Source organism: Populus nigra, chromosome 3, assembly GCF_951802175.1.
Source record: "Populus nigra chromosome 3, ddPopNigr1.1, whole genome shotgun sequence".
Classification (NCBI taxonomy): Eukaryota; Viridiplantae; Streptophyta; class Magnoliopsida; order Malpighiales; family Salicaceae; genus Populus; species Populus nigra.
Window position 1 is genome coordinate 22,447,920 of NC_084854.1, and position 15,810 is coordinate 22,463,729.

Sequence of the window (15,810 nt, forward strand, 5' to 3'; positions counted from 1 at the left end):
ATTTTTTATGAGATTATTGTAATTTTAGAAAAACATACCGGTATTGAGTTGGTGTACGGGTTTTCTAGGTTCTATTTTTTATTATGTTATTAAATAAAAAATAATTTCAAAAAAAATATAATTATTGAGATTAGATTTCATAATTTATTTCAATTTAATTTTTTACATAGTTATTGTGGTCTCAAAAAAATATTTCAATATTAAATTAATGATTGGTTTTGCAAGCATTTATTGTTTTATCATATAATTAAATAATTTTTTTAAAACAATAAAGTTATTAAATTCAATAAAATTCATCATTTTCATCACTAGTTTGACAAATCAATCTAAATTTACTAAGAGTAATATAATATCTTAGCATCTTAATTATTTTTAAAAAATGTTATCATTTTAAAAAAATTAAAATTAAATCACGTTTTATCATTTATTTATCTGAATTTTCTTACCTGTCAAATCAACCAAATAATATTAAAAAAATCCATTTTCTCCCAGGGGCCAGGGCCAACGTATGAACACATTCTTTTCAGAAAATCGAGCAAAAATATATGAATATTAAAGACACTGTCTCTTTTAGCTAAAACAGAAAAGTGACGTCATAGGCGCCCTGTAATTCACTTACACTGTAACTTTCTCTCTTGTCGGTGTAAATACTTTATCATAACTTTTCTTACATCTCCACCCTCAAAATAATAATCATCAATCATCACGGGTTATTGTCATCATTCCACCGCTATCATCACTAATTATTTTATTATAATCATTATTAATATCATTATTATCATAGCAACAATCATCCCTAGTTAAAACTCATAATTAATATTAATTAATACCATAATTATTATTAACTACACATTAATTTAAATATTTTCTAAATTTTCAACAAAACTCATAAATAAATAAAATTAATTGAGGATTATCTATTATTTCTTTAATAAAACTTATTCAATCTAAATTAATATTTTTTAATTATTATTATTTTCACGCAAAATCAACTTTTCCTAAATTCTCAACTCAACCATAAAATTAAAAAAAAATGATACTTATTAAATTATTTATCATTTTTTAAATTTTAATACACTTAAATTACAAAAATCATGGCAAATTAAATCTATTTTTTATAAATTATTATGCAAACTATAAATTCTACAAATAAATTTTAATAAATAAACTTTAAGTATTACAACAAAAGTGGATGGGTTTTGTGAAGCTCGATAAAAAACAATAGAATTAGAGGAGGGAGATTGCAATATTTATCAATAAACAGTGACATAAAATAATATTTTCCCTCTGTGTTTCCATTATTATTTTTTTCTAATTTTCTGTCAGTGTACTGCTGATGTATGCTTTGCACTCTGAAATTTGAATGATGAAAAGTCGAGTCGTCCAAACAGCAATAATTTAAGAGTGGTGATGATGATGATTTGTCATCGATATCATATCATAATCATTTTCAAATCCAATTATTTGCCTTCTGGTGTTTCCTAATGAATAATGTTTGGTCCCCTAATTAGACATTTGTCACTGTTTGCCCGATGAACACCTCGTCTGACCATGAAATTTATTTCCAGATTTTAATGAAGTATGAAACAGACACATCTGGGATATTACTTGTTCATTCATGATTCTCTGGAATTATGTCCCTGCACCCATAGTTGAACCCTGTAAAACCCAATTTAGCTAGTTATAAATTGGGTGCTTAAATTTATTATATTGTTTTGAAAAAACATAAAAAGTCAAACCATATATATATCCAGATCAAATTGATTGAGTTTGAGTGAATCAACTCCCACCTGACTCGACACTAAACTCAACCCATACTAAATCCTAGATAGGCGAGTTACCATGTTGACTTATCAAGTCAAATTTAATATCATTGATTGAATTTAGCTCAAACCGGCTTGTTAATCTAAAAAACCTGAAATTTTGATAAGAATTAAACTAGAAAAGATATTAAACTTGCAAAATTCAGTTGACTTGATAAGATTTTTTATAACCCATCTGACCAGCTCTAAACCCTAACAAGATCAAGATGGAAGAAGAAGAAATGCCATCATTCTAATAAAAACTACTGATCAGGGTTGATCAGTAACCCAAACATTTTTTCGGATCAATCTTCGAATCTGATCTAGCTACTATGGGCCCGCAACCAACAAACACAGCTTACTATGAAACTTCGAATTAATATTCTATGCCAGGAATCTTAACTTGCAAGTTACAACCTGCTTCGTGGCTTATTCAAGATTCTCCTCGATGCTGTCATCAATTTCCAAAGATAATACGAAATGCTGTTTTTTGCCTTTAACATTGGGAGTATCTTCTGAGCTGTATATACAGAGATTAAATGATACGTTCATCTGAAATCTTATTTCCGTGACTTTCTTTAAAACTTAAAGGCAAAATGACAAGAAAGAAAACAAAACCAGTTACCGTCAGAACCTACCAACCATTCCTTCAATTGTATATATAGTATAGGATCCATTGTTCAAGCTCTCAAGTCATCTCTCTTCCTAAGCTAGGAGGGTTGTTTGTCTGAAAGAGGACGAAAATATTAAGTTTAATTTATGGTCATAGCTTGCTCTAACCAATCACTTGTCTGTCCCACAATTCACACGTCAAAGGTTGTAACTGTACACAATCCACCACCTTACTATCAGATCGCTTCAGATTGATTGTTGTTCTGTTGTAAACATTCAGCAACTGTCAATAACACAGCAGTAAGATATAATAAAATTGAAAGGACATCAAACAAGTTATTTTCAATTGTTTTCTTGGGGATCAATTTTGTTCTTCCATTTTTCCTTTTTACAAAAGCTACGATGAATTGAAGTTATCACAATGTGGTTATTTCATTAGAAAATTGTAATTGAATAATTTATTCTGTGAAGTTGTAGCAGAGATTTCTTGGTTTTTTCCAACATTGACATGAAGTCGGAGCAACTAGCGCGCCTTAATTATTCAGATTATCAGTATCAATGCACAAGTCGGTCTTCTTCTATATTGTTTAAGCTTGAAGTAAATTATAGCAGGGGCTTTATTCAAAGCCAAGCAAACTAGACTTCTTTGTTGTAAAGAAAAACCATCCTAGTCAAGCATATATATAGATTGAAGATTACAGGACTAAAATTTCAAGCAATCAATGCCAGGGTTAAAACTGAAGAGGGAAGCATGATTCATATCCTATGGAACTATTAAGAAAAAGATCATACAACACAGTCGAGTTTCACCAGACCACTAACTCCTTCCAAGAAATACCCTAAAAGAATCACAACCTGTACAAACATCAGAACATGTTCTTAGAAGAATTCACTCTCCCATTAGTTGGTACTCGTTGACTCTTAAGGACAAAGAATGGCACTATTAGAACTAGCTATACATTTCATTCTAGTACTGACAAACCTTGGTCATGGTTGATGGTGCACACTGGACGATGATGGTTTCATTGATCAGATTATGCTTGTGAAAGATGCTGTCAATACATAAGGGATATTCACAAGAGGACCGCGTGCTTGTGCGAGTTCATGAATGTCCTTTATGATGTCAAATACAGCCTCCGGTTGGGCTAGTTTGAGTGCATTCTCTGACATTCTTTCAAGTTCATCTGTTTTCGTGCAAAACCATTCTGTCACAATTTTCGCTGTTTCTTTAGGACTTCTGGTGAAGACACCAGCCCCATTGTCTACCACATAAGGAACATTTCCCTTTTCCTGCGGTTGCCAAATGAAGATAAAAAAATGAGATGAAATAAGAACTAAATCTTGACTGTTAGTTTGTCAAGTTAAGCAAATGTGCAGAACGCCAATCGCTTACTTGTCCAGGAATGTAGTCGTTGAGAATAATAGGTAGCCCCCTTATCAATGCTTCTGCAATAGTGCCAGGTCCAGCCTGTGAAACATTGAAGTCAGTAAAATCAATTAGATTAAGTTAATAAACAAAAAGGATTCATTTAGCATCTAAAGCTAAAATATCTGTAGCATACTTTGGTAATTATGCAGTCACAAGCTCCCATCCATTTCTCCATCTGTGTCTCAAATCCTCTAACCTGCAATTAGGCAAATAAAAAGACCAATATTCAACAAATAATTTTGTAAATGTATGAAGTATATCATACGCTTCACATACTACACGGACGGGAAGTAAAATCCAATACCTTAACTGGGATTGTCCATTCATGAGATTCCAATGTAGATTTAAGAACCTTATTACGGCCACAAATGATGATCAATTGCCCAAGTGGTTTCCCAAGTTCTTTATCAAACAACGATTCTCCAAGAGCCAATGCAGTTTTCTTAACAGGACCCATACCTTCACCACCTCCCATCAGTAAAACCGCTGGCAAACTAGGGTCCAGTTCAAGCTCTTCTCTTAACTCATCCTGTATGACAAGAAGCCAAAAAAAACAAGCGCACAGTTAAGTGAGAAAACCATCCTAGTAGAGCATAACTGTGCTTTTAATTGTGTGATCACAGTTGTGCACCTTCGAAAGAACTGCACGAGCAAAAGATGGCCGGATAGGCAAACCAAAAACACGAATTTGAGAATCTTCTAGGCCATCTAATGCAGCCCTCTTGGCAACCTCCTCTGATGGGCAGTAGCATCTATTCACCCCAGGATGAAACCTGAAAGTACTTTCATTGTTACAATAGATAACCAGTTATGATAAAGGGAAACAATGAGACATATATCTTCAAAATGACTGAATTAACTTACCATGTAGGATGGCAGCTATTGAGGTCGGTGATGACTGTAACAAAAATCACTTTCTTTTGTAAGCCTTGCCATTTCAGAACCCACAAAGGAATATGCTGCATCATGGGATGAACACTGATAATTATATCCGGTTTGTACTCCATTAGACCAGCCTCCACCTCCCTACAATCACACACACAACAGAATAAGATTAAAAAAGTTCCACTAAACTTATTAACACAAACATTGGATTCACTTTCTTTCCGACATCCAATCACATTTCCAGCTCAAGAAACAAATGATTTTAGCTTTAACAGTAATCAACATTGTGTGCTGATAAGTGGGGTCGGAAAGAAACATTTTCAAGAAGAACCTACAAATGCATAATCAATAGTGGAAGAGGAGAAAGAATAAAAAAAGTCCTTAAAAGCTCTGACATTTATTAATCAAAAGATTCAATCTTTATTATACTGTAGTGACCAAATTGATGTATTAATCCATAAAATTAAAATGACAGCTGTAAATTAAAACTATAAACTACAATCCACTTGCCAGCAATAAATTATCATAAAATGAAGAAATATCTCCAAGGAAAAAACTGAAAGATTGAGGGAATTAAATTACTTGGCATAGTAGGCAGCGATAGCGGCAAGATAGCTGGAGTGTATCCATCTTGGAGAAGTACTGTGAAATGCCACCTTCCATAGCTGTACGTGTTTCACCATGAATTTGTATTGCCTCTCCATATCATTCAATGGCCAGCCTGTGTACTCTTTCCAAACATCCTTCACAATTATCTGAAAGCAATGACATGTAGTAGAGGCCTTATTTAGCAGATGAAATCTTTAAGTCCAGAAACAAAATTTCTCCAGTAAAACAGAGGAGGAGAGATGAGGAAAAGGCCTTGAAAAGAGGAGGAACTGATTGAATGTGAAAACAACAGAATTGATTATTTGCCGCGAAAAAAAACGTTTAGCAAATTAGAGAAGAAAACAGCAAACAAATAAATCCAAGAAGAACAAAATGGCTACTACCATATTGACAAAATCGGCACTTTCCTTATCCACTTACATATATAGAAAAACAAAACACCTCTAACAAGATAATCAGAAGATCATAATCAGAGGCAACAAAAAACAAAAAAAATAAATCATGTTCTACACAGAAGGAAACTCAAAGCCTAAATAAATCACACACCCTGTATTCATCACCATATTCAAGCTTGAAAGCATCACGAATGGCTTCAGCAGAAGCACGATGGCCACCACCTGTATCACTCATAAGGATCAAAACATTCTTGGCTCTCTCAGCACCAATTTGAACAAGTTCCATGGTCCCATCTTCCTCTTCAAAATCATCGTCACTCTCTTGGATATAATACTTAAGCCTTTGTAGATTGTTGCAATTATAGCTGTCGCTGCTGCTGCTGCTGCTGCTGCTGCTGCTGCTATCACTATTACTGCTAACCGACCCGAGATTACTATAAACTCTTTGTAAAACCTCAGTAAATGATGCTTTCCTCGGAGGAGCCTGCACCCTCATCATTATAACGAACTTTCAAGTATTTGAAAAGTCGGTAAAAGAAAAGGCAAGAAAAACCAAGTAAAACCGAACGGTCAAACTTCCTTCCCGCCACCGGAAAATGGGGTTTTTCCTGGCCGAGAGAGGGAGAGAAAGTGGAGGTTTTGAGAGAGAACGAGGGAGGGGCAAAGGAGAGAGGGAGTGAAGGTTATATTGTTGGTGTTTAAGGTTGTGTGTGCTGGCAAGAAAATGTTTTTGTAGGTTTTAAAATTGTAGTGGAAGGATGCTCATAATGTGCTTAGCTGCCAAAGAATGACGCCTTTTTTGCATTAGGATTTGTGGCTTTTTGCGGGGGGTTATTTAGAGAGTTTATTAGCCGTCGGGTTCGCATTTTATTTTGGAATGTTCGTCTGGGGAGATTTTTAGATTCGAATCTTCTAAAATAGTGCTTGCCGCTTGGAGGGTCATGGTGAGTTTTGGGTTTTGCTTTTGTGCCCTTTTCTTTTTGGGTATTTGCTCGTGTCGGCTAAGAAAGAGGGAAGAAGATGGTGTTGTTAACGAGGGTGGAAGGGGAAGACAAGCTCGGCCCTTGATGATGGTTCCTATTGGCTGTTGTGTTGAATTATGAGTAATTAATTTATGATAATTGAAAATGGTGATGTGATTAAGTAGAGGAGAGGGACAAGAAAATAATTAAAAAAAAGAAATGATTGGGTTTTACTTGAATTAATCAAATCTTGCCATGATTTTAAGATGTTCTTGGCATCATTCAACTAAGTTAGGCTCTCATAACGAATTGAAAACGATTCATGGATTTATTTCTTTTTCATAGACTTCGTTTTTGCCTTCTCATCAATGTAATGATTTTTTTGCCTTTTTTTCTCATCATTATCTCATCCATCTCTTAATTACTCGCTATTTTGCATTCATTATCCATAATTATTCCTATTTCACCAAGTTTTTATAATCCATTTTATGATATATATATATATATATATATATGAATTAATTAATTTATATATTCATTGATATTAAATTTTTTTTAATAATTTAAGAAGATATCTTCACGGTTGTCTAGTGTATTCAGAATAATTCATTTTTCTAAATATTATTTTTTTAAAAAGAAAAAAACCCAATTCTTCTCTTGAAGTTAATGTAGCCCCTCTCGATGATCATTAATCCACCATGATTTTTGTTTTTGTCTTTTAGTAATTTACATTTTGATCCTTCAATATTTTTTATTTGATCATTTAATATTGCAATAATATGGATTCGGGCTTGACCAATTGTTTTCTATGTCTGCGAGTAAAAATATTAAGTGTTGACAAAATATTTTGTTGCTTGATTAATACTTATTTTGACAAGAGAGTAACTAAGACTTCAAAGACCGAATTTTAAGCTTTGAAGAATATTAAACACCTTTAATTTTCTCCTATTAGGGACGGGGTTGCATGAGTAAAGAAAGATTATTATGATCACTTCTTTTTGTTTCTTTTTGTCAGTGATTATTATGTTAGTTAAGGATTGGGCTTTGTATTTTTTTTTTTGAAAAATATTCTTTTTGTACATATTATTATGATCACTTCTTTTGATTTAATTAAGTATCTTTATTGTTGATGCTTTTTTTATAATATAATTAAAAAAAATTATTTTACTCAATCAAGTCTATAAATCGAGTCGCAAATTTTTCTTACTTTTTTAAAACATGCTTACAGAGCCTAGACATTTTTTTTATGCTATTTTTTTTGTCCAACCTGCAGTGCAATGCATGCCACGGATTCGTTATTTTTTTTTTTTGGCAAGCATTCTTTTTGTGTAGAATATTATGATTCTTCCTTTTGATTTAATTTGGTTGACTTATTGTTGTTGTTTTTTTATATCGTTTTAATGTAATGATGTCAAAATTAACCTTTAAAAAATAAAAAATATATATATTATTTTGATGTAATTTTAAATAAAATACACTTTAAAAAATAATTATTACCACACTCACAAAAACAAAAAAACAAAAACAAAAGAATGGATCACGAACGCTTTTTCATTCTAAGTACTAAATTTGTAGGTAATTGCTAAAAATCGTTGATCTTTTCTGATCACCTTGAGTTTGAGCATCCAATTATATAGAAAGTTACACTTGATTCCAAAAGGAATATGCTTATGGTGTTATCTAACTGTGAATAACAAAAATAAGAAAATAGTTACTTGGATCGTACTAGATTATAGGCACGTGTTGTATTACATGTTAAATTAATTTTTTTAACATAAAAAATACTAAGATGTTGCTAATATGTTTTTCTAATAAAAAAAAATAAATTGTGTGAAGATTGATCTAATATGACTCGGTCAACTTGGCAAATTAAATGACTACCTAGATTAATCTGTCAAACCCGCGATCTAGGTCATGAAACCGAGATAACCCAATAAAAAGTAAATTAAAACAAATCATGAAGTTTAGTTTCCGATCAACCTAGTGTTGAAGGATAAAATTGAAAAAAAAATCAGTTTAAAAAAGGACATAGAAAATAACTCAAGTCAACTCAGGTTAACTTGCCGAACCCGTCATTAGAAGTCATAAGACATGGATAACCTTATAAAAAGCAAGTCTAAACAAATAACGAAGCCTAATTTTCAATCAACCCAACGTTAAAGGATAAAATTAAAAAAGAAAAGGTTAATTAGAAAATAAAAAAAAACTTGAATCAAATGAGTTAACTTGTCAAACTTATAATTTAGGTCATGAGAATGAGATAACTTCATAAAAAGTAAATTGAAAAAAAAAACATAAAGCCCAATGTCTTATAAACCTAATATTAAAAGATGAAATTAAAATTGAAATTGAAAAAGGAGGGAGAAAAACATTATTTCAATGAATAGTGTTGATCCGCGATTCGAGTCATGAGATTGGAATAACTTTAAAATAAGTAAATTGGAAAAAAATTATGAAATTCAATTCTTAATAAATATCATTTTAAAGAGTATAAAAATCCTTCTTTTCTGGTAATTTTTTTTTTAATCAATGATCTAAGGGGACGATGCTCTTGTTATAGCAATCCTCCAATCTCTTCAGCCCATGGTTTGTTTGTTTTTTGTTTTTCTAGGTATCATGTGTTTGTCCCTAGATAAAGAAGTCGATAAAATATCAAAATGAAGCTGCTTTTCTTCTCATGTTATTACTGTTATTATTATTGGATGGCCAAAAAGAAGCTTTCCAGTGATTGGATTTTGCAGCAGCAGCAGCAGCAAGCCAAAAACAAGTGTGTGAGAAAAAGTACGGACCATGGGGGTGATAAATTGATTTCATGGCAAGGATCTTGATTATTGTTATAATAATAATAATAAGTTTTAAAAAAATCATTGCTAGGAATATATTGTTGAAAAAGGCTAGTCTGGAATGAGGTAAAATCTCAGGCGACCACAGTGGGAGTCGAACCCACGACCTTTTGATCCGAAGTCAAACGCGCTAATCCACTGCGCTATGCGGTCTACATGTTATGTAGTCGCTGATATTTCTATATAGTCTACTTAGCTGTTTTTTAAACAGCCAACATTAATTTATATGGCATGGCTGATAGCATTACTTCAACATCTTTTTTAACTGGTGGCCGGACCGCATCTCTCCTTGACTTGACCTCTCAACTTTAGCCAATCAGGCCATATACAGATCGACAATTAGGAATGGTGCCTGGAAAGGGGTTTGTGGAGCTTAAGGAACATAAGAGCAGCGACTATTGATCACCGTGAGAGCAGAAATAATGAGGTCTCGCTAGGTGTGTGTGTGTGTGTGTAATATATATATGTTATTTCAGTATTTAATTATATTTTAGATGTTAATTACCCAATTGATCCCCAAATATAATATAAAAACTCACTACATCACTATTAAATATAATTTTATTTTTATCCTTATTATCTTCATCCGTTCTATTCTAAAACAATTATCGAACGAGATTGCATCCTTCATTTCATCTCATTCTTTTATCATTCTCAACAAAAATTCCGGGAAAAAAAATGTATAAAATGTACCCTGCAAACGACATCGTATAGGCAACCGGATGGTAAAAACAAGCAAATACAGTCCTTGCACGCCTCTTGTTCTTTTCTTAAATTTCCAAAACAACCCCTATAAATTCCACTCTCTTCCAAATTCAGCCCAACGTTTATAATTTAGTTTTCCAATACACCCTTCCCCCACCTTGCTTCGATAATTCACTCAAATTCCACAAAGCCCCCAATTCTAGGGTTTCCATCTATCACAAATCCCTGCCTCTCATCCTCTGGTAAAATCCCTTCTTTTTTACTCTTTGTAAATCAAAGATTTCATCTCTCTCTAAATATCAATAAAAGTTTCACCTCTATAGTCTTCTTGTGCGTTTTTTTTATTAGTGACAATATTAAGCTCACGTGGCATGCTAATGTAGTGTCTTTCTTTCTGATTTTGTTTCTACAATCTTGATTATCTGAGATTTGGGTTATTGGGATTTTGTTAAATAGTGTTGGTTTTGTAGATTTTTCGGCGAGTTGATCATAGACTTTGGTTTGGTTGACTTTTGTTTGTGTGAGCTGTTTGGTTTGTTTGTGTTTTGACATTGTTGTTTAGTGATAGTTTTTGTGCTGTTTCGTTGCTGGGAGTTGTAATGTCTTGTGCTTTTTTGCTGTTTTACTTGTAATGTGGTTATGTAATTGTTGGTTTTTGACAGTTCAGGTTGTTTTGTGTCTGTTAGTGGTTTATCCCTTGGATAGTTAGCTTGGGTGCAGTGATTGGCCAGTTTGTGACATTGTTATGCTATGTTTGAAAGGCAATAACTGTGTTAGTAACCAAAATGGATTAGTTTCCTGTTGTGGTGGAGTGGCTGATGGGGCTGGACCAATAAGTCGGGGGCTAATTGAAAGTTTGCTCTTAAAGTGTCTTGTAAGTTGGGACAAGGATAGGGAGAGAACATCTGATTCGCTGGCCTATCAGTCTTTTCAGGAGTTAGTTTCGTGTATTTTAGTGTTTACTCGTGATTTGCTTTCAGTGGCTGGTTTGTTCATATGTTAGAGCTTTGCTTTGCATGTCCCTTGAAAATGGGAACTTGAATAACTGTATTCAAGTTGTAAAATTCAAGCCAATTTGGTTTTGATTTGCCCTTGCCCTTGCCCTTGATTTACAGCACATGCTACGCAGCACTGTGTGCACTCATGTACTTGATCTGCTAAGATCAAACGATGTCTCTGCATATAATCACCAACTTGTGTTTCGTTGTGCTGTATTGAAAAGATATTCAGTAATCCAACTTTTACAGGCATGCTCTTTAACTTCCTTATAGATTGTAAATCAGAGCATTGTTCCATCAAGATATACCAAGGAAACTTCTTCTCAAATTGGTTGTAACCAGATGTGCTTGCATTCTTCTAAAACTATGATCAGCGCCCCTGTAACATGTTTTTGTATGCTTTTACAGTTTCTTGATAGCTTTTGAACATACTTGCTAATTGTAAACATATGAAACAATCTTTTATCTCAGAATTTGTTTGTCTTACAGAAGTATAGACTGTTTTGGAGATTAAAAAGATGCATGAGATGTGTGTGTGTGTGTGTGTGTCTGGGTATAATAACATGTTTTGATTGTCAATTTGAACCACAGAAGTGATTTCTGATGCCAAGGGAAAAGCTTATACTGATCTGCCAGTCTGGTGGTGAATTTGTGACGAATGATGATGGGAGTTTATCATATAATGGAGGAGAGGCACATGCCCTAGATATCAATATTGAAACTGTGTTTGATGATCTGAAATTAAAATTGGCAGAAATGTGTAACTTGGAATATGAATCTTTGTCAATGAAGTATTTTATCCCTGGAAACAAGCGAACTCTAATTACTGTATCTAGTGACAAAGACCTGAAAAGGGTGTTTGATTTTCATGGGAACTCGATCACAGCAGATGTATTTGTCATGGGAAGAGAAGGTTTTAAACATGAAGATTACATGCATACTAGCAGGTATATTTTTCTGTCTTTCAGCTGCCTCATGTCTCTAAGAGCATGGATTATTGATTTTCATTATTGAACAAGTCTTATAATTCTTACTTTACTAAAAATCAGTAATTGTCAAGTTGTTGTATTGAGAGATTTCAATGCCATAGCATTGCTCCCCAAACTGGGTTCTTTGATGAATGACCCCGTGTTCTTCCACAGTAACCCTTAGTTTTTAATTTGGTACATTGTGATTGGTGGAATTTTTTTGGTTGCAGCAGTCATGGGGTTTTCTCTCTTTCTGACATTGATTAATAGTAGTTTTAAAAATTACAGAGGAAGTGGGATCCAACTAGCTGAAACTGTGCTGTCTCCAGTTCCTATCACAGTCGCTCCTGCTGCGGCCGCCTTTGGCAGCCGTCGTGTGTTGTCATCTAAATCGAAAAGAGCTGCCAAGGATAAAGCCCAAAGCCGTGCATCATCCTGTATTGCTGTCCCTACTCCAACAGTCACTCCTACTGTTGCCTCTGGTAGTCGTCGTGTATTGTCTTCTAAAACCGCAAATGCTGCCAGTGCAGAAGCTAAAAGCCCTGCTAGTGTGGCACTGGCCATTATCTCAAAAAAATCTCCTGCCACCAGTACCAAGGATCCTGGTGTTGCTAGTTTGATTCCAACAGATCTTGTCACTGTTCCTGTTGATACAACTCTCCATGACTCAGTTACAGTTGATATGAATACTTCCCCTGCTGACACTGTTAAGAAGCGAAGGCGCATTGCATCCTGGAATATCAGTGCTAATGGTCCCAGCATTGTTCTTGATGACAATGACGACAACAATGACAATACTGGTGATGTTAATGGAGAGACCAGAAGCACGTCACGAAAGACAAACACGAGGACAAGAAAAAGTACATCAAGGAAGAAGAACGCTTGGGACCATGATAATGCCTTTGTAGATGTCGAAATAGAATGGCAATCAGACAATGAAGATAGTGAACTATGTGTACATGGTGTGAACTCTAAGGATGTTTCAGTGGAAAGGATGGTTGCCTCTTGGAAAAAGAGAATTACTGGGGTAGGCCAGGACTTCAAAGATGTAGCTGAATTTCGTGATGCCCTGCAGAAATATTCCATTGCACGCCGTTTTGCGTACAGATTGAAAAAGAATGACACTAATCGAGCAAGTGGCAGATGTGTGGTTGAAGGCTGTTCTTGGAGGATTCATGCATCTTGGGTCGAATCTGAACAAGTATTTAGGATAAAAAAGATGAATAAGTCACATACTTGTGAAGGAGAATCATGGAAGCGTGCTACTCCAAATAAAAATTGGCTGGTCAGTATCATAAAAGACAGGTTAAGACAGACACCACGGCAAAAACCAAAGGACATTGCCAATGGCCTTTTCCAAGACTTTGGGGTGGCGTTGAACTATTCTCAAGTGTGGCGTGGAATTGAGGATGCAAAGGAGCAACTTCAGGGTTCCAAGAAAGAGGCATATAATATGTTGCCTTGGTTTTGTGATAAGATAGTGGAGGCAAATCCTGGCAGTTTTGTGAAGCTTTCTGTTGATGATGACAGCAAATTTCAGCGTCTTTTTGTATCCTTTCATGCCTCAATATATGGTTTTCAGAATGGTTGTCGCCCAATTCTCTTTCTTGATTCTACAACTTTAAAATCAAAATACCATGAGATTTTGCTGACAGCTACTGCATTAGATGGAGATGACGGGCTTTTTCCAGTTTCCATTGCTATAGTGGACATTGAAAATGGTGATAATTGGAAATGGTTTTTGAAGCAGTTGAAAGCTGCAATTTCAACTTCACAATCAGTAACTTTTGTCTCTGATAAAGAGAAGGGGTTGATGAAATCAGTGCTTGAAGTATTTGAGAATGCTCACCATGGTTACTCTATATACCATCTGCTGGAAAACTTGAGGAGAAATTGGAAGGGGCCATTCCATGGAGACGGGAAAGTTTCTTTGCCTGGAAGTTTAGTGGCAGCTGCCCATGCAGTCCGGCTTGATGGTTTTAGAATGCACACGGAGCAAATTAAACGGATTTCTTCAAAAGTTTATGATTGGCTTATGCAGATCGAACCAGAATGTTGGACAAATGCGCTATTCAAGGGAGAGCGTTATAATCATATTACAGTTGATGTTGCAGCAACATACATTGACTGGATTGAAGAAGTGCGGGAGCTACCTATAATACGGAAGCTGGAAGCACTTACATGCAAGATAATGGGGTTGATCCGCACATGTCAAATGGATTCAAATGGCTGGACTGCAAAACTTACTCCATCCAAGGAGAAAAAGCTACAAGAAGATGCTCTGAGAGCTCAATTTTTAAAAGTGTTATTCTCATCCGATACCTTATTTGAGGTTCATGATGACTCTATTCATGTCGTTGATACTGAAAAAAGGGACTGCACTTGTCTCGAGTGGAAACTGACTGGGCTCCCTTGTCGCCATGCTATTGCTGTCTTCAAATGCAAAGGCAGTAGCATATATGATTATTGTTCAAAATACTACACTGTTGATAGCTTTCGCATGACGTATTCAAAGTCAATACACCCTGTTTTAGACAATTTCAAGGATCTGGCTGAAGAAAAAGAAGTCTCCGGGTTGGTGCAGGTGCTTCCTCCTAATACCCCAAGGCCTCCAATCCAGCCAGAGGAAAAACGATATTACTACAGAAAGGGAGAACCCACAAGGGTAATGTCTTGCAGCAGATGCAAGGGAGAAGGGCACAATAAGGCTACATGCAAGCAACCCACCCTACCCCTGGAACATGCCCTAGCCCTAGCCCTTGATGCCCCAGCTCTAGCTCTTGATGCCCCAGCTCCAGCTCTAGCTCTTGATGCCCCTGCTCCAGTTCTAGCTCTTGATGCTCCAGCTCTGGCCCTAGATGCCCCAGCCCCAGGTGGCAGAGAGCTGGCATTCATAGCCCAACCCTTGGAACATGCTACCGCCCCAGGTGGTGAAGAGCTGACATTGATAGAGCCCTGTCCTGGTAGTCCAAGCCCAGCTCAAGTTTCTTAATGTGCTCAATTACTACTGGTTCAAAACGGGACCTTGATGAGTCTGCCTTTCCTGTATCAACAATAATGTACAGTTATATGAGCAATAATGCTACGGAAGTGCTCTGCACTTGATAGATATAAAGAATGAAATAGTGCCGTGTCGGTGTGACACTGCCTTACTTTTTGTGCCTGAACAGCATGAATTCTTGTAAGATTTGAGTTTGCACTTTCCAAGAACCATTTTTGCAAAAATTGGACTGTAAGATGCTGAAAGTTCTACATTATCTGGTTGTGGAAACGTAATCAATTTGGGACACGTGGTCCTGAACTCCTAACAAGTGAGAAAAAAATTTCCTTGGGTGAGCTGATGAGATCTTTAATTTTCCTTTCCTATGCCTTACAGTTAAAGTAGGGCAGCTTCCATAAACGTAGGGCATCGGGGAATTTCCCACCTACGCCCGAACTGCAGTTTACTTTCCAAGTACTATTTCACTTTATTCCATAAGGAATTGATTCTTTTGACATTTCTTCATGAAGCTCCATTTCCTTTCAAAACAGAAATTCATGTTAGGAATTTTAGCAGGTCAGTCTTTGCAAGGATTGAAGTTTGCTTTGTTTGCGTAGAGCTT

The 15,810-nt window shown here is 35.3% G+C and overlaps 2 protein-coding genes and 1 non-coding gene across 5 annotated transcripts; 1 reads left to right on the top strand and 2 right to left on the bottom strand.

Moving 5' to 3' along the window:
* Nucleotides 1-3,098: 3,098 nt before the first annotated feature.
* On the bottom strand, nt 3,099-6,526 carry LOC133688892 (monogalactosyldiacylglycerol synthase 2, chloroplastic-like). The gene is made up of 8 exons (XM_062108533.1): nt 5,884-6,526; nt 5,311-5,483; nt 4,708-4,869; nt 4,475-4,616; nt 4,148-4,372; nt 3,977-4,039; nt 3,808-3,882; nt 3,099-3,704 (listed from the first exon to the last, which is right to left on the bottom strand). The coding sequence occupies exons 1-8, from the start codon at nt 6,229-6,231 to the stop codon at nt 3,444-3,446; spliced, it is 1,449 nt and encodes a 482-aa protein (XP_061964517.1). The 5' UTR covers nt 6,232-6,526; the 3' UTR covers nt 3,099-3,443.
* Nucleotides 6,527-9,616: 3,090 nt separating this feature from the next.
* TRNAR-UCG (transfer RNA arginine (anticodon UCG)) lies at nt 9,617-9,690 on the bottom strand. The gene has a single exon. It is a non-coding gene; the product is annotated as a tRNA-Arg (tRNA).
* A 649-nt stretch (nt 9,691-10,339) lies between these two features.
* On the top strand, nt 10,340-15,465 carry LOC133688831 (uncharacterized). 3 transcript variants are annotated; one of them, XM_062108448.1, is made up of 3 exons: nt 10,340-10,484; nt 11,832-12,187; nt 12,479-15,465. In XM_062108448.1, exons 2-3 carry the CDS (start codon nt 11,844-11,846, stop codon nt 15,198-15,200), a joined length of 3,066 nt encoding a protein of 1,021 aa, XP_061964432.1. In that variant the 5' UTR covers nt 10,340-10,484; nt 11,832-11,843; the 3' UTR covers nt 15,201-15,465. The 3 variants fall into 3 exon arrangements, with proteins under 3 accessions (XP_061964432.1, XP_061964433.1, XP_061964434.1); XM_062108449.1 differs by having other exon boundaries at nt 12,482-15,465; XM_062108450.1 differs by having other exon boundaries at nt 12,497-15,465.
* Nucleotides 15,466-15,810: the final 345 nt, after the last annotated feature.